The 24,887-nt window shown below is 37.2% G+C and overlaps 1 protein-coding gene across 1 annotated transcript; it reads right to left on the bottom strand.

Moving 5' to 3' along the window:
- Nucleotides 1-5,171: 5,171 nt before the first annotated feature.
- Nucleotides 5,172-21,255, bottom strand: LOC132546182 (golgin subfamily A member 6-like protein 24). Its single transcript, XM_060209890.1, has 8 exons — nucleotides 21,169-21,255; nucleotides 18,864-18,965; nucleotides 11,271-12,508; nucleotides 10,967-10,981; nucleotides 9,247-9,457; nucleotides 6,376-6,495; nucleotides 6,132-6,230; nucleotides 5,172-5,671 (listed from the first exon to the last, which is right to left on the bottom strand). The coding sequence occupies exons 1-8, from the start codon at nucleotides 21,253-21,255 to the stop codon at nucleotides 5,363-5,365; spliced, it is 2,181 nt and encodes a 726-aa protein (XP_060065873.1). The 3' UTR covers nucleotides 5,172-5,362.
- Nucleotides 21,256-24,887: the final 3,632 nt, after the last annotated feature.

Raw genomic sequence — 24,887 nt, 5'->3', positions numbered from 1 at the left:
ATAGATGTCTGGGTAAATGTAAATGGGCTTGCACAATAGGTAGTTAAAACATTTCTAAATATCTACAATCGCACCAATTAATAACATTGAAGTAGTGAAATCAACAAAATCACAACAATTAGCTTCGACAATCCAATCATTAAATCACTGAGATCATAAAAACAAGTGAGAAATTGTTAGTATGGAACAGGGGAGATAACTCAATTATATAAAGAACACAGAAGTCTGTATACATTTAAGTAGAAAGTAAACAATGCACGACTTATCTCACACGTTTAACAAAGGCATGATACTAGATCATACAGACTAACACCGCTGACCTGTGGCATTACCTCAAAGCATACATACTATCACTGACCAGTGACATCAATACATTCATACTACCACTGACCACCCTGTCAACAATCGGGAGTTACTTTTTAGTTAAATTATATTGAATATTCACGTAAAGAATTGGTGGTTAAAATAATTCTGCAACTAGTGTTGTCATTAATGAAATGCACTTGCTATACGTAAGATGCTGTATTTGGCAGTGACAGAAAGCAGCTTTATTTTAGCATGTGCAATTAATACGTCGTAAATACTCTTAAATTTTCCTTCACATTACACTTCAGGATGCATAACTCTTCAAAATAAATATTTAGTATGATGAAATAAACACGTTAATTTAAAGAAAGTAATAAATATCAGCGTAGTGTTAACGTCAGATAAACACAGTTTTAACACTAAACTGATGATGATCTGATTGAATTTTGCAAAAAGAAGTTGGTTATAATTTTGGCAAAACAAAAACAAAAGGAAAAAACATAAACTCTACTCTTCCAAGACAGACCACCAGCCTTGTATAGCAGGCAGTTTAGATTAATCATTCACTTTTAATATACATCATTATGGCGGTATGTTTTATACATTTATTTCAGTTTCATAGCATTTCTTATCAAGAATGCATTACATTTGTCATCGCTGAAAAAATGTGACCTATAGAGATACGTATTCACCTCATGATTAAGTAGTTAGCCTACACAGGTCTACATGTATACCCGTAACTAACTAGTGTAGCCTACACAGGTCTTCAGGTATACCCCGTAACTAACTAGTGTAGTCTACACAGGTCTTCATGTATACCCGTAACTAACTAGTGTAGTCTACACAGGTCTTCAAGTATACCCCGTAACTAACTAGTGTAGTCTACACAGGTCTTCATGTATACCCGTAACTAACTAGTATAGTCTACACAGGTCTTCATGTATACCCGTAACTAACTAGTGTAGTCTAAACAGGTCTACGTGTATATACCGTAAATAACTAGTGTAGTCTACACAAGTCTACATGTATACCCGGTAACTAACTAGTGTAGTCTACACAGGTCTACATGTATACCCGTAACTAACTAGTGTAGTCTACACAGGTCTACATGTATACCCGGTAACTAACTAGTGTAGCCTACACAGGTCTTCATGTATACCCAGTAACTAACTAGTGTAGTCTACACAGGTTTACGTGTATACCCGGTAACTAACTAGTGTAGTCTACACAGGTTTACGTGTATACCCGGTAACTAACTAGTGTAGTCTACACAGGTCTACATGTATACCCGTAACTAACTAGTGTAGTCTACACAGGTCTACATGTATACCCGGTAACTAACTAGTGTAGTCTACACAGGTCTACATGTATACCCCGTAACTAACTAGTGTAGTCTACACAAGTCTACATGTATACCCCGTAACTAACTAGTGTAGTCTACACAGGTCTACATGTATACCCGGTAACTAACTAGTGTAGTCTACACAGGTCTACATTTATACCCGGTAACTAACTAGTGTAGTCTACACAGGTCTACATATATACCACGTAACTAACTAGTGTAGTCTACACGGGTCTACATGTATACCCGGTAACTAACTAGTGTAGTCTACACAGGTCTACATGTATACCCGGTAACTTACTAGTGTAGTCTACACAGGTCTACATATATACCACGTAACTAACTAGTGTAGTCTACACGGGTCTACATATATACCACGTAACTAACTAGTGTAGTCTACACGGGTCTACATGTATACCCGGTAACTAATTAGTGTAGTCTACGCAGGTCTACATGTATACCCGTAACTAACTAGTGTAGCCTACACAGGTCTACATGTATACCCGGTAACTAACTAGTATAGTCTACACAGGTCTTCATGTATACCCGTAACTAACTAGTGTAGTCTACACGGGTCTACATGTATACCCGGTAACTAACTAGTGTAGCCTACACAGGTCTACATATATACCACGTAACTAACTAGTGTAGTCTACACAGGTCTACACAAATACCACATAACTAACTAGTGTAGTCTACACGGGTCTACACAAATATCACATAACTTACTAGTGTAGCCTAAACATGTATATCCCGGAACTAAGTGTCTACAGTTCTGGATGTTCTCTAATAAAGCGTGCACATCTACATCTAAAAATCTACTACTCAAAGCAATATCATTCCATTAAGGAAAAAATTCCTGGTTAAAACTTTTACACATAATATGAAATGTTCCATTTGCACCATCAACTATTGGTTGTACACTAAAAGACGGAACTCGTACCGTACCAATAAAATAAATGACATTATACAAAGTAAGATTGTCTGTAAAACTGCAGTTAACACATAGGTAACATAAAGACAAAGCAAGGACTTAAATGTTCCTACAAAGGAAATATCTGACCAACGCGTCTGAATTAAACATCAAACTTAGAAAAGACTTTTAGCTTAGGATAAAAATTCTAAACACAAGGCAGAAAAAAATCCACCAGTTATATAACTTTGGTATATCTGAACACGTTGTTAATCTATCGCCTTAATACAGACATGTCATACTACCTCGGTTGAAGCATGAAAGGTGAACATAGCATTGTTAAACTGATTTAAGCAATAATAGTTAAAAGTTTGCAAAAAATGTTGTAAAGATCTCTACATTTATATGAAACCAGTTTTTTAATCAGTTTAACATGACAGGATTTGTTGGTATAACAAAACGAATATACTGTTCTATCTGTATACTGTCACTTCCTCGTCTGTATTACAGCGTTATCACCAGAGCCCTCCACTTTCTCGTCTAGTCTGTATATAACTGGTGTCACAGAAGTCCCAGGCTTTCTCGTCTGTATATTACTAGTGTCACAGAAGTCCCAGGCTTTTTCATCTGTATATTACTAGTGTACTAGTCCTTGACTGACTCGTCTGTATATAACTGGCGTCACAGAAGCCTAAGGCTTTCTCTTCTGTATATAACTGGCGTCACAGAAGCTTTAGGCTTTCTCGTCTGTATATAACTGGTGTCACAGAGGTCTTACAAAAAAAAAACCTTTCTCGACTAGTCTTTACATGACTGGTGTCACAGAAGCCCTGGACTTTCTCGTCTGTATAAAACTGGTGTCACAGAAGTCTACTTTCTCATCTGTATATTACTAGTGCCACAGAAGTCCCATGCTTTCTCATCTGTATAAAACTGGTGTCACAGAAGTCATTTACTTTCTCGTCTGTATATAACTGGTGTCACAGACGTCTACGGCTTTCTCGTCTGTATATAACTGGCGTCACATAAGTCATTTACTTTCTCGTCTGTATATAACTGGCGTCACAGAAACCTTAGACATTCTCGTCTGTATATAACTGGTGTCACAGAAGTCATTTACTTTCTAATCTGTATATAACTGGCCTTACAGAAGTCATTTACTTTCTCATCTGTATATTACTAGCGTCACAAAAGTCATTTACATTCTCGTCTGTATATAACTTGCCTTACAGAAGTCCTAGGCTTTCTCGTCTGTATATAACTGGCGTCACAAAAGTCATTTACTTTCCTTTTCTGTAAATAACTGGCCTCACAAAAGTCCTAGGCTTTCTCGTCTGTATATAACTGGCGTCACAGAAGTCCTAGGCTCTCTCCTCAGTATATAAATGATGTCACAGAAGTCATTTACTTTCTAATCTGTATAAAACTGGCCTCACAGAAGTCCTAGACTTCCTCGTCTGCATATAGCTGGCGTCACAGAAACCTTAGACTTTCTCGTCAGTATATAACTGGCCTCACAGAAGTCCTAGGCTTTCTCGTCTGTTTATAACTGGCGTCACCGAAACTTTAGACTTTCTCGTCTGTATATAACTGGCGTCACAGAAGTCCTAGACTTTCTCGTCTGTATATAAATGGCGTCACAAAAGTCATTTACTTTCTCGTCTGTGTATAACTGACCTCACAGAAGTTCTAGGCTTTCTCGTCTGTATATAACTGGCCTCACAGAAGTCCTAGGCTTTCTCGTCAGTATATAACTGGCCTCACAGAAGTCATAGGCTTTCTCGTCTGTATATAACTAGTGTCACAGAGCCCTAAAATAAATTAGCTGCCCATGCATATTACGTAACTAAAACTTAAAATAAATTACAAAAAAAAAAAAAAAAAAACTGAAGTAAAAACGGAGTATGATAATGAGGGTAGCAGTTTGCTGAATATCATCATTGAAATACAATAGACAGGGTGCGCTTCAAAAGTTTTAAAAATTCGATACACTGTTTTCTTATCTTCCTTGAATAAATTCAGGTGCAAAATAGCATTGTGGTTATATATAGGTATACATACTCATCCACATACCACAGTGTACATCAGATACAGTCATCAAATCGTATACGCTATTGCCATCCAGGATCAAAACACACATTCCAAGAACCACAAGCTCAATATGGGGCATTACACATCAGGCAATACAGTTAAGTAAACCAGTGAGCACAATGTACATAAGAATTAATTAATCAGCTGGTAAGTCCCTATACGAGACCAAACCGTACTCAAGAGTGATGGTCCAGCCAGCTTACAGATAATGACGAAGTTACCACGATGTTACCACAAGCCCTTCCCCCTCCCTATTTACAGTTACTAAATGGTTCATTCCTAACACATTATTAATCGATTAACGACAGGGACTTATTGATAGTTGCATTGTACAGTCAATTAAGTAACAATCAAAAACAGGTTTATGTAAATTCCATAAAAGGGATTGTAGTCTAACACAATGTAACCTTAACATTCCAACCCAGTCTATGTACACGTTGCTTCACACATATCTTGCATACACAACAAACATCCATACATAATCTGTTACCATCCCTGTACGCAATTAGACATGGATTTCAAACAGGGACTACGTGAATATGGGGAAAATGTGGTTTTAAGATACTGTATATGATGGATAGAATGAACTTGTTTCCAGAAGCCTATTAGTCATGTCTTGTGGCGGGACATCCTGAAATCCTGGATCCTGAAATGAAGAGTGTTTCTTATACAATGAGCTGATCATCAAATGAGTTTGAGGGTTGAAATATTCAGGGTTTATCTGGAATCGCTTGTATGACCCCTTTCTGTAGCAGAGGTCCGTTCTCATCCCTAAGAAGAGCCGGCCACACCAGATAATCTGTCTTGTGTCCGGGGTGAGAGTAAAAGTCGAACTTGGTGGTGTCCGCTTCAGACCCGTGTCGGACTTTGAACTGAAGGTACATAGGAGGTTGCTGTACCACCATTTCCCAGCTCAGCTCCAAACATTTCCGGATATACGACTTAATCTCGTTCACCTCTCGTTCGTGCACGTTACGTAAATGGCGAGACTTCTCAAAGTCCAGCTGTCCAAGGAAATCCTGAAATGAAAAGAGCCATTTTGAAGAGGATATCATCATACTCTTTGTTACTCATCTGGTTGTACTACCTACGTTCATGTACATTTCACCATATAATCAACTATAAAGTAGTATACTACTGTATATAGTAATGATTAGTAACCCAATTGTCAGTCATAGGTTTAGATAAGGCGTATCGTGCGAACAGATTAAATATAAAAATACTTTTATATTCGTGTGTATGAATTTTTGTCTATTTTTTTTTTATCTAACCGAGATTCTACAAAACTGGCGTTCGATGTCGTTCTTCTGACGAATCTCTCCCGATCACATTAACAAAAAGAGAGTTTATGGTACAGAATATATTCATAGATTCCTTACAGATACCTGTCTAAGAACGTTCTAACTTTTATTTGTGAAAGGACCAAATATACAGTATGTAATCTAAACTTAGATACAAATAAACTAGAAACAACCATACGTCATACAGGTGGTCGACAAACTCCTTGTTCGGTTTTCGGCGGTACTCCGAGATCAGGTCCCGTAATACAGCAGGCACGGAGTCCGGGGGAGGCAGCTTCTGAAAGAGCAATGGAATCGTGCACATATCCAAAATACATATGTGTTATAAACTGTATTATTTTTCAACAAATCAGGTATCAAAACTATCCATTATTTTCCTTCACTTTGACTTAAAATTCCATCGCTGTATATCTTGTACGTACCGCCGTTGATGTCCTACGAGAGAGGCCCCCACGGACCTGGGCCGCAGTAGGGTTACAAAGGAGTGACCAGACCATATCTATCTGCTGGCGAGCTATACGGCGACAATGAAGGTACACCTCCTAAAATACAAAAATATCACAACTATCAAAAACATCAAATATGCAGCTCATAATTCAAACAGTCAATGACACAAATCAACCCGAAAGAAGAAGAAAATCTCAAAGGGATATTGACCTTATTTATCTGTTCAAGGTCCATGCCAGTTTGAATGTTTCCCCTTTTTTCTGCATTCTCCTTGATTGTCTGATATTCATATAATTATATCATGTCAATAGTGGATTAAGGATGTTCAAAAATAATAAATCTCACTTTTCTTAAAATTGTTATTTTATTCATAGACAAAACGTCATTCAACATTTTCACAGGAAAAGTAAAAAAAGAAAGATGTCCCATGAGACTCAAAATATCCGGAAGCCTATCTTTTCTCTTCTTTTTTTTTTTTTTTTAAAAATCTTGATATTTCAAAATCGAAAATGTGTTTACCCTCTTTCTTTCAATCAATCCTAAATTTGAGAAAACCAATATAAGAAGGAAGCCCTATACAACTAAACAGAACTTATCACTTAGGGGTAGCAAGGTGAAGCGTAATCTCAATCTTTACACAACTTTTACAGACGCGTTCTCCATATTCATGATAAATGCCACTTTATTCTTAGTAGTTGTAAGTATTTTAGAAATCTAATTCAGGCTTTGGTACTAAAATTACCGAGTGAGTATAGACTGTTTTGACATTTTCGCTTATGCTTTACACACGTCGAAAATATCTATTTTGTCTCACTCGTGAAATACATTATTCAACAGGAAACAATTAAATGTCCTCTATTGATAATGTGATTTTATGAATATCCTGTGTACACAATGCTGTGACGACTACATGTCTACGTGAGGATTGGTAAACCTGCATGTCTACCATTACGTAGGAGCCTCTAAGAGGTGCCGATCGATGAAGCGTCTGCTGTTTCATAACTGCCGCGGCATGTACAGTCAGTCCCAAAAGTACAGTTATATAGGAGACGGTATAAACGGATCACAATCTATACATGATCAGCAACTACGAAATAATATCGAGCCCAAATCCGAGACATTTTCTGGTAAAAGCTATAAAAGAAACTCTTACGTTACAGTAAAAAGCATTTTTGAGCATACCATCAATCTTTAACTGTCCAATACTTGTCTGGGCGACCAATAATGGACATGAGAAACATTTACTTAGTCATGTTATCAAGATGTATAACTTTTTTTAAACGGATCGTTCAAATGTAAAACACATTCTCGAGGGTACCATTTATATTCGAACATTTTCCAGGTTGCCTTCAGATGTGGAAAATATTCCTAGTGAAACATTGAGATATCAAAAAGAAATCCTTGAACTTAGAATCAACTGTGAAAATTTCATTGAACTTACCATCAACTGTGAAAATTTCATTAAGTTTACCAACTGTGAAAATTTCATTGAGCTTACCATTAACTGTGAAAATTTCATTGAGTTTACCATCAACTGTAAAAATTTCATTGAGCTTACCATCAACTGTGAAAATTTCATTGAGTTTACCATTAACTGTAAAAATTTCATTGAGCTTACCATCAACTGTGAAAATTTCATTGAGCTTACCATCAACAGTAAAAATTTCATTGAGCTTACCATCAACTGTGAAAATTTTATTGAGTTTACCATCAACTGTGAAAATTTTATTGAGTTTACCATCATTTGGTAGAAAATTCCAGAAAGGTTTTATCCAACTACGAAAAATTTCATTGGGCTTACCATCAACTGTGAACATTTAATTGGGCTTACATTCAACTGTGAAAAAATTCACATAGCTTACCATCAACTGTTTTTGAACTTATTTGAACTATGGGACATGAATGCACAATTTAAATAAGAAACATTCGTTTGAGACACCAATATAACATGAGAAACATCATTATTTCAAAGCGAGTCAGAAATTGTGACAGCGGTGAGAGTAATCGTACATAAGTTAAGCATTTGTCTCGTGTTCCATCAGTAAATTAGTAGAAGCAAGTGCACGCTATCTTAGAATGCATGCCAACAATCATATATCAGATAGATTATGGATTGAATTTATAGCAAGCATGCTTCCCAAGTATTTGTATCAATGAGCTTTTGTGAAACGATCACAGAAAGCTGTGCTATCTGTTTGCTTCAATCCGCAAATAGATAGCACAACTTTCTGTTAATGAGGATATGATCAGGTGCTATGCTGGCTGTTATGAGCACCTTAAACTCCGAGCAAATTAAACCCAAACAAAAATGTGCTTTTCATCATTCGGACAAATACTTGTCATAGGATAGTCTCGTTTGTGTTTCCGATTATTAATGACAAATCATTCATTTTTTGTTTAACTGGAGGCGTGCGATTAATTGATGAAGATCAGACCGCCCTACATTCTGTCTACCTTCGTAAAGTGGTGAACTGTTACATCTAAAATTGCACTCAAGTGGGATTACCTTTTGCCACCATTTGTTTCGATATTTTGAAGTATTTGTGAATACAGAACTGATAAACGCATTTTGCCTTCTGATATTTGCCTATAGCAAAATAACAAACTGATGACAGTTTGAGTGCATGAGTACCCCCTCGATTGGTTTCTTATCCTAGCAGTGAACGACTTGGCGATATACCACGTCTGTTTCTCACGAGCTATGTACCGATTAACATAGCTACAAACAGTCATAAGTTAACAGCAATCAACTAAGAAACTATTTCGATGATATACCCTATGCCAATAATTGACTCGAAAGATCGATTTTTACTCTCTGAAAATCTAACAAATATAAAGTAATTTACCGTGCAGAAGTCCATGAGAATTTGAAGAGCCTTTTTTTCATCCCTTTTGAAGGTAGTGTTTAATTTTTCGAAAGCATTTGCCCACTTATCGCAGTAGAGCTCTTTGTGAAACCTCTCTGAGATGTTGATAGGGACATCTTCGTCGACTTTCATAGTGACAAGGGTCACATCATCCCTTTCTATCACCTCATCGGCTGTAACACTCCTATACCTGTGTTAAATATATCAGTACGGTAAAATTGATGCCAGAGATTCTTTGTTTATTCAAGTTTATACACACATTTCAACAAAACAATTTGCAGATTTCAAACAAAATGAAAATACCAATGAATCCTTTGAAACGTATGTCCCATAAAATGGGGATACATTAACATTGTTCCAAAAGAGACTTTACACAATGAAGTGAATATCTAACCATGCACCAAATTGACAGTTCTTTCTTTATTCATCCTTTTTCACGTTGTGAACAACAGCTACAGAGGAAAATTCATTCGATAAAAAAAGCCCTGTTTAGTAAAAACAGATATTTCATTTCATATTTATGTTTGATATCGAAGAGAATCGACAGAAAATTGTCAGAATTAACATCAAACAGTGTCAAAATAAACATCCAACAGTGTCCAAATAAACACCAAACTATGTAAACATTTGCATCAAATAATGTAAAAATTAACATCAAATAATGTAAACATTAGCATCAAATAATGCAAAAATTAGCATCAAATAATGTCAGAAATAATAAAGAAATGTCATACATAACACTTTGAAGCAAATAACTTTAGGTCTATATTGTGAATTTTATATGGAGTAGAATACATACAATAGTCTGTCAATAGGAAAACACAAAATTTCGTTATAAACATGCTATATACCCGTGGAGCAACTGTTCCTAAATATAGAATTGTGTTTTGTTTTTACCAAGTTCAGTTCAAACGAGACAGAGCTCATTTATATAACAATAACATATTTTATATATCAATATAGCATTTGAGCAGGGATAACAAGTTCGAGATTACCATCGAGCCAAGAGGATCCATCAATTCAGGAAGTTATTAAATTAGTTACCAGCAACATTGCAAATTGTAAATAATTTGATATTGCTTTTTTCAGACAGTTATAGTTATGCCTATTTGTCACGACGTGTCTACAATTAAATAATGAGAATAAACAGGTAAGAATGAGAACAGAACTACCATCACTTGTTGGGATCAGGTAACATGGAGTGTGTGAGGTACGTCGTCGTTTAATAGAAAGGTCAAATTCTGCATACCCCATGATATCATTCTGGGAAAACAAATTTTTCAGGTGAACGCTATATTTCTACAATATTTGATTCATATTTCTACATGGTGCATCTTTTTCATTCTTCTGTCATTAAGACAATAAGACCGTACATGTATATTCAACTTCAAAACTGACATAAGCACTCCGCAGAAGACCCAGACTGCTTGAATTAGAAACATACGACGTCAGATCTGCACGACATATGATAGTTCAGCGAAGCGTGACTGTTTTACTTACATGCATATTTTGATACAGAAGAAAAGTATAACAACGATTCTACAACTCAAGGAATTGAAAACTTAAAAGGAATAAATTTAACAGGCAATCACAAAACTATATCGTAATATACATAGTCCGTATATTGTAATGTAAACAAGCCAATTTAAAAATACATCAATAAATAAAAGTTTGGAAGTAGCTAATACCCTGTACTTACAAAATCTTCATTAGCCTGCGTACAAACAGTGTCAGTTCTAATTAAACAGTTTAACACTAACCAGTCACGTTAAAGACTAAAAACACTTGAATCTTTATGAAGTTATCTAAATAATCCTTCATTTACAAATTAATAGATATTAAGTGTGACCTTCAAATTGACGAGACACCAATCTTGCATACTTTCCCTTCGGATGTTCGGACACATTTAGATAGGCTTGGTAAAAAAAGCATAATGTGAAGCTTTATTTTACATATTTGGATATAAGGATACAAAAATGTCACTTTAAGAAAATAAAACTTACCTCTCCATGAGATCTTGATACTTCTGTCGAATGTCCTTCATGTCTGTCTCCAGCTTTGAGTACTTCTGTTCCTCCTCTTTCAATTGAGCAGCTGCTTTTTCGTATCTTGTTGTAGCTTCCTGTAACTCCTGTTCTTTCACCGTTCTAAAGGATGAGGCCTCTGCTAGCGCCTCCTCGTTGTTTTTCAACATTCTCATCTGGTCCTCAATAGTTTGTTTCAGTTGAATTGATTCAGCAGTGTACGTCTCAATCTGGACGCTTAAAGCATTTTTTTGATCCTCTATTTGCGTTAGCCTTAGTTCCATGTCTGAATATGAATGCGAGAGGGCACCAACTTCTCTTGTCAAACTGGAGTGGTCCTCTTCTGCCACCGACAGACGCTGAACTACCTTCATTGAAATTGCCTCCATGGCCTCCTCGTCGTCCTTACTGACCTCGAGGCGTATGATCCGACACTCCAGTTCCTGAAGACTCTTGAGCAAACCCATCACATCATCGCTGATTTTACCGCGATTTTCCTCAACAACTGCTAGTCTTTCTGATAACTTTTCATCCTTACGTTCGCGGTCTAAATCTTCTTCTATTTTCTCTACCTTTTCGACGACCGGCTCGTACGCTGAGCACACCCTGTCTAGATGACCGATTGCCTCGAGGATTTCCTCCCTGCCTTTAGCATTGTCCAAGTCATTCTCATGATCGCTCCTAGCTTGAGAATTGACATAACTTTCTGCTCTAGCACGCTGAGTTTCAACTTCAACTAAAAGATCTTCCTTCTCCTTTTTCAGTACACCCACCTCGACTTGTAATTTCCCCACGAGTTTTGCAGATTCCTCTGCCTCAGTACTCTTCTTTCGCTCCTCATTCTTCAGCTCGTCTATTGTAACCTTCAAACGATCATTCTCGCGCTCCACCTGTGTAATGCGCGTCCTCATTAGACAAAGTTCCGGTTCATGGTCCTGACTCGACGCTGGCGGTATGGCATTCTTTGCGAAGTTCTTTGGCAAGTTCTGTTTTGCCACCTCTCCCGTCGGAACGACATTGTCCGGTTTGCTCTCCTGACAACCCTCCTCCGGTAAGACCGTGTTCTGGTCGCCGTCTGCTCCGACCTTCGATTTGTCCTTCCTCTGTTGGAACTTCTCATGGAGCTCCTTGAGTAGTGGACTGACAGGCTCGTCCACCTTGGCATGACTTTCCTGGGCTTTCTCAACCTGCCGAAGCTTGGCATTTTCTATGTTCACCTGAAAATATACAAAATCAATGTCTATATACCAGTCCGAAATATCCACTTGAATATTGACACAACAACAATGACAATTTGTTATCTAAGATGGGTTTTATGTTACAATGTCTATGAAAGTGATGTACATGTATCTCTGTTTTTCTTGCCTTTTACAACATTTTGTTCGTTTACATTTGACTTTAAAAGTTAGTACCGTCCCTTTACATAATATTCTTCGGCTTTGGAGTAGAAGTAATCGGAAATGTTACTACAAAAAGGACTTTTGCATATTTTACACGAACAGCCAAAACTATGTCACAAACACTCGCATATCGATGAAACAGCAATAACAACACGGAGGCATATGAGACAGACGATGTCATATATATGTATGGACAACAGGAGCAATTATGAGAGAGGGAGTGAGAACTGAATCATTATAATATACATCAGGAATGGAAACTGATTTTATATATAACAGTGGAGGTAACTAAAACAATATATATCGGGAGCGGAAACTGAAATGTTATATATATCGGTAGCGGGAACTGCAATATTATATATATATATATCGGGAGCGGGAACTGAAACACTATATCTATCGGGAGCGGGAACTAAAACATAATGTATATCGGGAGCAGCAACTAAAATATTATATATATCGGGAGCGGGAACTGAAACATATATATCTATCGGGAGCGGGAACTAAAATATTATATATATCGGGAGCGGGAACTGAAACATTATATATATATCGGGAGCGGGAACTGAAATATTATATATATATATATCGGGAGAGGGAACTAAAACATAATGTATATCGGGAGCGGGAACTAAAATATTATATATATCGGGAGCGGGAACTGAAACACTATATCTATCGGTAGCGGGAACTAAAACATAATGTATATCAGGAGCGGGAACTAAAATATTACATATATCGGGAGCGGGAACTGAAACACTATATCTATCGGGAGCGGGAACTAAAACATAATGTATATCAGGAGCGGGAACTAAAATATTATATATATCGGGAGCGGGGACTGAAACACTATATCTATCGGTAGCGGGAACTAAAACATAATGTATATCAGGAGCGGGAACTAAAATATTATATATATCGGGAGCGGGAACTGAAACACTATATCTATCGGGAGCGGGAACTAAAACATGATGTATATATTATATATATCGGGAGCGGGGAACTGAAACATTATATATATTAGAAGAGGGAACTAAAAAATTATGTATATCGGGAGCGGAAACTGAATCATTATATATATCGGGAGCGGGAACTGAAACATACAGAGCGGGAATGGAAACCGAAACATGTATAGCGGAGATTGAGAAATTAGAGGAATGGAAATATAAAATATCGTGAGGTTAGGGACAAAAAAATGATATATCGTGAGAGTTTGAACACAAATAGTATATCTAGCGGGACAGGGAACTGAAATAATATATCGCAGTACTAGGAACAGAAAAAAGTATATCTAGCGGGACATGGCACTGAAACAATATATCGCAGTAATAGGAACAGAATAAAATATATCTAGCGGGACAGGGAACTGGAACAACATATCGCAGTAATAGGAACAGAAAAAGTATATCTAGCGGGACAGGGAACTGAAACAATATATCGCAGTAATAGGAACAGAAAAAAGTATATCTAGCGGGACAGGGAACTGAAACAATATATCGCGGCAGTAGGAACAGAAAAAAAGTATATCTAGCGGGACAGGGAACTGAAACAATATATCGCAGTAATAGGAACAGAAAAAAAAGTATATCAAGCGGGACAGGGAACTTAAACAATATATCGCAGTAATAGGAACAGAAAAAAGTATATCTAGCGGGACAGGGAACTGAAACAATATATCGCGGCAGTAGGAACAGAAAAAGTATATCTAGCGGGACAGGGAACTGAAACAATATATCGCGGCAGTAGGAACAGAAAAAGTATATCTAGCGGGACAGGGAACTGAAACAATATATCGCGGCAGTAGGAACAGAAAAAAGTATATCTAGCGGGACAGGGAACTGAAACAATATATCGCGGCAGTAGGAACAGAAAAAAGTATATCTAGCGGGACAGGGAACTGAAACAATATATCGCGGCAGTAGGAACAGAAAAAAGTATATCAAGCGGGACAGGGAACTGAAACAATATATCGCGGCAGTAGGAACAGAAAAAAGTATATCTAGCGGGACAGGGAACTGAAACAATATATCGCAGTAATAGGAACAGAAAAAAGTATATCTAGCGGGACAGGGAACTGAAACAATATATCGCGGCAGTAGGAACAGAAAAAAGTATATCTAGCGGGACAGGGAACTGAAACAATATATCGCGGCAGTAGGAACAGAAAAAAGTATATCAAGCGGGACAGGGAACTGAAACAATATATCGCGGCAGTAGGAACAGAAAAAAGTATATCTAGCGGGACAGGGAACTGAAACAATATATCGCAGTAATAGGAACAGAAAAAAGTATATCTAGCGGGACAGGGAACTGAAACAATATATCGCGGCAGTAGGAACAGAAAAAAGTATATCTAGCGGGACCAAGAACTGAAACAATATATCGCAGTAATAGGAACAGAAAAAGTATATCTAGCGGGACAGGGAACTGAAACAATATATCGCGGCAGTAGGAACAGAAAAAGTATATCAAGCGGGACAGGGAACTGAAACAATATATCGCAGTAATAGGAACAGAAAACAGTATATCTAGCGGGACCGGGAACTGAAACAATATATCGCGGCAGTAGGAACAGAAAAAAGTATATCTAGCGGGACAGGGAACTGAAACAATATATCGCAGTAATAGGAACAGAAAACAGTATATCTAGCGGGACCGGGAACTGAAACAATATATCGCGGCAGTAGGAACAGAAAAAAGTATATCTAGCGGGACAGGGAACTGAAACAATATATCGCAGTAATAGGAACAGAAAAAAGTATATCTAGCGGGACAGGGAACTGAAACAATATATCGCGGCAGTCGGAACAGAAAAAAGTATATCTAGCGGGACCAAGAACTGAAACAATATATCCCAGTAATAGGAACAGAAAAAGTATATCTAGCGGGACAGGGAACTGAAACAATATATCGCGGCAGCAGGAACAGAAAAAGTATATCTAGCGGGACAGGGAACTGAAACAATATATCGCGGCAGTCGGAACAGAAAAAAGTATATCTAGCGGGACCGGGAACTGAAACAATATATCGCAGTAATAGGAACAGAAAACAGTATATCAAACGGGACAGGGAACTGAAACAATATATCGCAGTTATAGGAACAGAAAAAGTATATCAAGCGGGACAGGGAACTGAAACAATATATCGCAGTAATAGGAACAGAAAAAAGTATATCTAGCGGGACCGGGAACTGAAACAATATATCGCGGCAGTAGGAACAGAAAAAAGTATATCTAGCGGGACAGGGAACTGAAACAATATATCGCAGTAATAGGAACAGAAAAAAGTATATCTAGCGGGACAGGGAACTGAAACAATATATCGCGGCAGTAGGAACAGAAAAAGTATATCTAGCGGGACCGGGAACTGAAACAATATATCGCAGTAATAGGAACAGAAAAAAGTATATCGAGCGGGACAGGGAACTGAAACAATATATCGCGGCAGTAGGAACAGAAAAAAGTATATCTAGCAGGACCGGGAAATGAAACAATATATCGCGGCAGTAGGAACAGAAAAAAGTATATCTAGCGGGACAGGGAACTGAAACAATATATCGCAGTAACAGAAATAGAAAACAAAAGTATATCTAGCGGGACCGGGAACTGAAACAATATATCGCGGGAGAAGGGGAAAATATCTAAAAAAAAAACGAGAGCGGGAACTGAAACATCATATATCACAGAAGTGGAACGAAGCGTTATACAAGAAACAATACACACAGTCAGTTTCAAAATACAACATTCGGTATATTTTTAATAACAGAGTGCTGATGTGCACTGTTATAATCTTTACTCCCAAAAACTCCAAATAACCGAGAAAGTGAATTCGAATCACTGAATACTCATTTAAATTTAAATGGGAAATTTCGTGATACACATGTTATACCAACTATTCTAAACTAATGAATTAGATACACGCATATCACTTCAAACCTAGAGCATTTGATTCTGCTTATTCAAACATAGTGATATCACTTAGTGACTTAAAACAATATCTCCTTTCAGGAAAAAGTACAATATAAAAGTAATGATGATGCCTTCCAAAAGCGTTAGAATCAAAACAAATCGCAAAGTGATCTTGACGCCCGTCACTGTATTGTATGTGTTGCTTTTAAGTCAGTTGGATGTTTTCCTTTTTCAGAAGTGGCAATATTATTAAAAGGTTAAAAGTACCGAACCAGTGCATCTACAGAAATAGTTAAAACAAACGTAGAGTTTTTTGCGTTTGTTTGTTTTGATTTTGTTTTTCTGTTTAAATAGTCAGAAGATTGGAAATGTAAATTAAGGACCAAGGGGAATCTATACAAAATATCTGAGAACAAATTATCAAATATTTTGAGAATTATAATGACAGTAAACTAGAACTACTTTCTGCTAAGTCCTAAAAACTATGATGCAAAGCTAAGGACAGTCTACACAGGATGTTTTTTCAAGATCCATTCAGTACTTCAATAACGTTAATAGCGATAAAAAACAAACTGGTCTGCCAAAAGACAGAACGACTGCCTGTCGGCCCGATTGTATCAGACCAAAATTGATCCTTTACTAACTAGACAACAATGAGAGTCAACGCATGAAATTTACAATAAAGCGTTCATTACTTCTCAAGACATAGCGTAAAACTTATTTTCAAAATCCAAGATTGTTGCCTGTCGATCATTACAATTTATTGGTCAGTCCTAAAATGTATTAGTCATAACTAATGACCATAGAGACTGTCTATGTGAAATGAGAGAAAAATACGTCCAGTTCTTGTCAAGAAATGGCGATAACACGCAGGATTAACGTACAATGGAGAGCGGATCACGAACCCAAGAGGATATGAACAGCCCACCACTACCAAATAGTGTTTAAACATTTTTTAGATGTCGTTTTACCGTGATGTCGCTTTAATATATGATATAGGTCCATCGTCTATTCGAAGTCAATTACTGTACCTACTCCCATTACAGTATAGTATCACCTTTAAAGTTTGAATATACATGTATGTAATATAATGGTCATGAGTGATATCCACTTTTAACGGGAATAACTAAATAAATATCAACTATCCGAACGCTCTCGTGTCAAAGGTTAAACCGGATGACACCGAAAACAATGCAATTTTGCATTTCGATCCTATATTCAATAACTAATAACAAAAACTTAAGTAACGTTGCGCAACCATAATTAGAACAATTTTCATCAATTAAATGCATTTATAATTCATTCCGTATCACCTAAAAACATTTTTAATAATTACATCACTTTTCATTCCGCTACGTCTTCTGTAGAGAAATGTTTAGGTAAAAAACGCAAATACCCTAACGTTATAGTTAGTGTTTAGAAAAAATCGGTTGAAAAGAATGTTTTATACGGCAAATGAATTAAAACTTATGAGAAAATATTGAAACTTTTCAATTTACTAACAGACCTTCTATGTTTTGGTTTTATCGCCTGCTAAAATCATCACTGAACAGGCTCTATCTAAGAAAACCAAGAAATAAAAGGTCAACTTATTCATACCAGCAAAATAACCAACATCCTTTTTGTAAGTAAGTAGGAGCTCGAGAAAGAACTATATGTACAATTTTTTAAAAAAAAATTTCAGAACTTGTTAAATTTCTCAAGAAAAAAAACTTTGCACAAACATAAAGACCTCTGATTTCACTTGAAATACAAGTCAATCAACTGTATACGACATTAACATCACTGATGAAATCAAAATTTAAAACCGTTCAGTCTGCCCCCACGACTGTTATGATATCACTAAACTAATTTTCTGTGTTTACAATCGTCCTCTGATAATGCATGCACATCATTAAACGCTTGTTATGAAGTATTGTACTTAATAATACCGATACCTTCCGTCTTATCCTGTGTGAATGTTGATATAAATACGAATATAGCAACCTTCTCATATACCGCAGGACACAAAACGTCACATCGACTTCCGGTTTTTCCATGACGTCAGTGAAACGTCATCTACTTTGAGCGCTTGTAACGTTTACAAAAACCGCTTCCGCACAGAAATATAGTGCACGCCTCGGCATATACTACAAGAATAGACTGAAGAGATAGCGCAAAATGAAGCGAAGTCAGATAATGGAGTAGAGATCGATAACTCTGATAACGTGGAAATTGCACAATGTTTTGTTGTATTTTTTCATTTTTTTTTTAATATATTTTACCTGAAGTGGAGACTTTTCGACAGGTAGCGCCTGTTCGGGTTTAATTTCCTCGACAATTGGTGTAGCCCCATCTTCTTTCTCCGGGACAGGTTCGGGCTTCTTCTGTGCAAACAAGACAAAACGAGAAGAAATGAATATTTAAATACAGTTTTTATCAACTATTCATAGATACCATGAAAATAAATATCAACCGTTGCCTAACGACAAAAAAGAGACAGGCTGTCAAAGATATTGTTTGAAGAATCCTTACATTTACAGCTAAGAATAAAACCGTCTGTTTAAATCACCAAGCAGATGATAAACGATTCACGTGCTGCAACTGCAGATCAATGCTGTTTTGTACCAGTTTTTTTCTATCTAGAAATAGGACGGCTATCTATGTACATTGTCTGTAGTGACAACGGCCCATTGGCTGGTCACATTGATCGGCTCTCCACACTGACCAAGGCGCTGTTCTATAAACGGTTTGACGTCCTGAGCATTCGACAAATGCAGGTTCCTTCAGTTAAAAGGCATCGATTACAAACAAGCATATCTCAACGACGCTTATGGAGCACGTAGATATCGTTTAAAAAACACTTCGAAGTTCCGATAAGATCCATGTTAGTGTCTTCGTCAACACAAATTGAAAATCTCATTTACTTTCCACCTTAAAAAAATTTTGATATTAAAACTTGATCCGAAATTCTTACTCGCTCTCGTGATGAACAATAACAATATACATAACATATAGTAGAGTGTTATAAAACATGTTCACTGTTCATTATATACACAGGTACGTGAAACTTTACAAATGATAATAACTACAAGGTGCAGAATACTCACTGTAAAGAAAATTCACACTTATTTCCAGGCGCTTGGGTTAAGTTGAACGAAAAGAATCACAACGCCGAGCTTTACAAAATTCCATGATCAAGAAAATTTTATTTAAAAATGTGTATAGACCTTATTAGGACTGACAATTCACGTATGACAAATATATCCGTATGCCACACCAGGTTTGTTTTATAAGTTATTATTGTGGCTGATATAGATGGCGTTCATTGTATGGCATAGCTATGGAGAAAACTGACTAAAAACCGTTGTATACTCCCAGTTCATGAGCTGACAACAGTATAAGAAGTAATGAAAAGCGTGTAATACTTATGTTATAAAAAGGTTTACATTGAAAATGGTTACTACTAGCGCTGAAATGCGTTTAGATGGCATTCCAGATATCCACATGCTTATGGAATGCCAATGCTTAACAAGACAAATAATAACCGCTCCCCTGCTTGTGTTAAGAGTGTTCAGCTGTTAGTGTGTTGGTTAAGATTATATCGAGGGCATGCATATATTCAATAGGACCACGGACTTAAATGACCGTTTGTCAAATACACTTTGTGATTGGCTCGATATGTTTGAAGCAGCCATTGCCCGTTCGATTTGGTGGTGATTAATACGAGATTATTTAAACACCAGTAAGCCAGACACAGGTAGTGTTAATCAGGCATTGTCTCAATACTGAAGTAATATCCACGGGAATTACAAGTTTATACAAAGAAAACAATGTATTTACTCATAACACGTTTATTACTTTTGAATTGGGCACGTGAACAACGTAATGTATAAACATACAACAAATAAATAGGGTAGGTACGTGTAGGTAAACGTGTATCTGTTTATATGAGGTCATGGAGGTCACACCAACATTTAAAAGTGATTGTAAAAATGAATTATGAATACTCTAATAAAATTATCAGGTATTAGAGTGTGTGTAAATATATTTCTTCGTGGATATTTTGAGATATTCTGTTATGACTACTGTAAATTATTAGACACGATTTCAAACATTAAAAGTATTTCATGTTTATTTATATATACATGAATCTACAATGTGGAATTAATCTGCCATAATAACAATACTTAAATCTGTGTGTGTGATTGATGAGCAGTGAAATAAGACATATCAAAACCAGAAGCATGAATACACGTATAGCGCTGTATTCGTCCCCCCGAGACAACAGGCACGAGCTTCGAGGCCATGTGCGCCGTGGTCTTATACCACAATGAGCAAGTAGACACGTGTGCTATTTAGTTGTTTACAAATTTGAAATAGTATAACAATGCTGCATTGTATCGGTACGAGAAAAGACCCTACATACTCATAATATGCCTAATTTGTGAAAACTAACAGATGCCGGTAGTCATGTGACCTCGGGCACATTGCTATGTTTATGGCAGCTGTTTATGTGTATCGCAGCGTATGTATTTCACCGCACACATATACATACACATGTGCTTTCGTACTGCTCGCCATTCTTACCTTCCTGTCTTCTGGCTCTTTTCCTTTCTTCTTTTTGGATTTCTTCAGTGGATTTTTGCCCCCGATACACGAGAAGAGAGACGACATTATCTCGTATTACCCCACGATCTCACCGGGTCCAACTCGATCGATACGTTATCCAGAGATAGCGATGATTTCCGGAAATCCAGCGCAAAAATAGCTACAATTTCTATTAATAAACCTCAAGCATAAATATCTATTATACCGTTTGTAGGTACAAAATTCTAATAATCACGATTTTACATCCAGAAATCCTATCTTGACCAAGAAATGCACATCAAAAACATGGTCGGCACTTTCGGTATCACAGTGCACATTTTGCTACCAACCTTGGCTGGGGAGCAGTTATTATTTGTGTCGACACTAAGAAAATCGATAAAGGATGTATTTTCTTTGTTCGATAACATAACATATGAGTTCCACAGAGAAACACTAGTAATAAACGGCCCTTTCTTTCTCATAATTATTTTTAATAAAAGTATCATTATGATTTAATAGCGATGATTCGGTATTGATGAACGTCTCGTCTGACGAATTGTGGAATACCAAAACACGTATTCAATAACACAATTATCCCTCTTTAACTGTGTCTATAGTATTATGTAAGTCGTCTATAATCTATTGTTGGGTACAGCCTAACCCACAGTAATGGTCGGGGGATCCTCCTAAGGTACAAAGTCAGACAATTGTAATAAAGACAATTTATTATCTATTCCATCGAATAAGTGCAATATTAAATTTAGTCACTATAAATAAAATCATTCTTATATCTATTTTGTGAAACAGAAATTGATTATAAAAAATGTCATGGAAGTATTGAAAGTCTGGGTATTCTAATGTATTGTGTATGTGTATTGTTTGTATGTATGATGTACTTATTATGTCTAACTGGGTAATACTGTGTAATAATTAAATGAAATATGTTTAGCTTTATTTATCATATAAGTGACCTTTATTGCCATGTCACACGACCATGTCATAGATATCGGAAGACACATGTGTAATGACATTGTTGTGATGTCTATTATGCCAGGTCTAATGTTGTCTGGGCTGAGTGAAAAACGTGACGTCCGCGTTGAATCAAATCTGCCTTATAGGGAGATTAATTTGAGGATTTCGTTTATTTTGCAGAAATCTTACACCAGTGCGTATGTAATATATAATTGATTATATAATTTGGAAATTTCTGGGAGTGCACGTGTGAAACAAATCGATAACAAATATGTAAATATACAACGCATATAGATAAACATGCTGATGTGAATATTCTGACTGGTTAGTGAAAGGGAAAAGGCATTACATCGATATTTTACTCGGCACAGCAGACGCCGATATGCGTTTATTTAAGGCAACAAACCTGAATATGACGGAACCCTTTTTTTCCTGTTACGACTCTCATTATCTACCCATTTATGTAATTAAGACCACATATCTCGATTTACTTCGGATCTCGTTACAAGAAGGTCTCTCTCATATAACGAGTTATATATTACGAAGTAGAATGGAAGATCTTGTTTTGAATCATTGGTTGTCTGTCTATAATAGAGACTGGACGTTATATAGCGGAATTCATTGTCTGTAAATGTTCTACTCCTGGCGTTTACCGTGTAGATTTATTGGCTGGGGCTAGTTGTATAGGGTGAGGCGTATGGTAACGCACTCATAGAACATAGCGAGATCTATACCAAAATATTACATACTTATTGTTCAAAATACTACTAACTAGATACAAGGATTTTTTTTCCCATGAAAATGGTAAGCATATTTAATCAACGCGTTTTTTTCCTGTTAATACAGCTCTAGGTCTACATAAGTCATATATTAAACACGTACATTAATATGGATATATAAATGTGTTGTAAGTCGTATTCGACTTGAAATCACAAGGATGTTTTCTATTTCTACTGCAGTAGAGATTAATGGGAATTATTCTTGTCCGTGTATGTGTTTTTTCTATAAATACATAGATACTATTGTCCCTTCCCTGAACTTTTCGGAGTTTTTAATTTCTAGAAGATACCTGCTCTCCCGACCCCCCTCCGTCTGTCATCCACATGGAAAATAAATTGTTTTTGTTTCAAGCGCGGTTATTTTTCTAAAGCAAAATATCGTATTGCGTTGTGGTCACACTCGATGTTCACGTGACAGGCCTTAGCGACGCATGTCCCTTGGTACCGCCTTTGAAGTTGACCTCTGTTAGCTGGAGCTGCTGAACATAACGGATGTTGTTGACAGTGATACCGAGTTTTGAATCTCTGCCAAATTTTGGGGATTGGTGAGGTAGATTCTGTAATTCGCGCTCAGTGTACGATTCGTCACTGTACGAGGCGAACATAGTAAAATGGATTTTAACCTCACTAAAGACTATCTTGGACTTTCTGGTGTAATATTTGTTGATGACGAGTACAAAGAAAGTGAAGGTTGTGATATGTTGGAACAGATATCGATGGGAAAGAGCGGCGACAATTGTACACAGACTACCGTGAGAAAACAGGATGACATTCCAAAACCGAATCGTGGGTTGCTTCCAATACCTCAATTGTCTCGTCAGAAACGAGTTTGTAAGTCTCCTCTAGAGGCTTCCATGGAAGCGAGCAACATTGGACGCAAGCAACAAAAAATCACAGAAATTTCCGGAGAACGCTATGAAACACAACATATATTCCAGGAGGGAGAGTTGAATCTACGAGAACAGTTTGAGACTCTAGAGAATTCCATGGAAGCGATAAACATTGGACAAAAGAAACTCGCAGAAATTTCCGTAGAACGCTATGGGACACAACATATGTTCCAGCCGGGAGAGTTAAATATACGGGAACAGTACGAAACACCAAACAATGTTCATTGTCGGTCTGTTGGTCCTTTTGTACCCGAGGGGACCACACGGGAACGATGCTTAGTTAAAGACCTCCTGTTCAGGTCCCGAAAAAAAGATCCAACACGAAACGTGTTTCAGCAGCGACCGATAAGTTCAAAGGAACGGCACCAACCTCCAATTGTGTTCCAGCATCAAGCGTTCATTTCAAACGAACAGTTGTCTTCAATAGACTCACGTGTCGTTACACGTGAGGGGAGCACGGTACCTGCATCGTCTAAACAGCAACGTCATCTCGGATTAACTGGACAAATGCTTCCGTGCGGGATATCTTCATGGCGACGAAAATCTAACCTGTCCAAAATGGATCACGCTACGGTGTTACAAAATAGTGAGGAACACATCGAGCGTTCCGGAGTGCGGCAGCGTAAACGATATGATAGAGGAGTACTTCCGGAGAGGCTTCAGCTTGAAAAGGACACCATGAATCAACTCGAGACATTCCAAAACGAGGGGAATGGCCATGACAACGCTGGCATCACTTCGTTCTGTGTAAAAATGTATGACAATCCCCCGCCATGTCATTTACCGGTCCTTCCTGTTGATGTCACGGGTTTGTTACACCAAAACATACTTGCGATGCAACCCATGGACGTGCATGCTACCGAACTCGTGAAAACGACGTTTGATCAGCGTTGTAACGCGAATAAAAACACCGCACAAAGAAGTGTCAGAAGCGTTACAGGCTGTTCAGAGGGCAAGGACAAATTCGTGTGCAAGTTCTGTAAGACAAATGGAGAAACAAAGGTGTTTTACACGTCACATGACCTCAAGGATGCAAAGGGACATGTGACGTGCCCAGTGCTTAGGACTTTCCGGTGCC

This window comes from Ylistrum balloti, unplaced genomic scaffold (genome assembly GCF_031769215.1).
Source record: "Ylistrum balloti isolate Yb309-2 unplaced genomic scaffold, AGI_CSIRO_Ybal_v1 Utg369876, whole genome shotgun sequence".
In the NCBI taxonomy this organism is placed as follows: domain Eukaryota; kingdom Metazoa; phylum Mollusca; class Bivalvia; order Pectinida; family Pectinidae; genus Ylistrum; species Ylistrum balloti.
The sequence above is the reverse complement of the archived record's forward strand: the minus strand, read 5'-3'. Positions and strand labels throughout refer to the sequence as shown.

Coding starts and splice junctions, on each gene's coding strand:
- LOC132546182 (XM_060209890.1), bottom strand. CDS start 21,255: ATGTCGTCTCTCTTCTCGTGTATCGGGGGCAAAAATCCACTGAAGAAA. Junction 6,496..9,246: donor TTCTCATGGACTTCTGCACG/GTAAATTACTTT, acceptor TTTGTATTTTAG/GAGGTGTACCTTCATTGTCG. Junction 5,672..6,131: donor TTGTCGACCACCTGTATGAC/GTATGGTTGTTT, acceptor TTTTCATTTCAG/GATTTCCTTGGACAGCTGGA.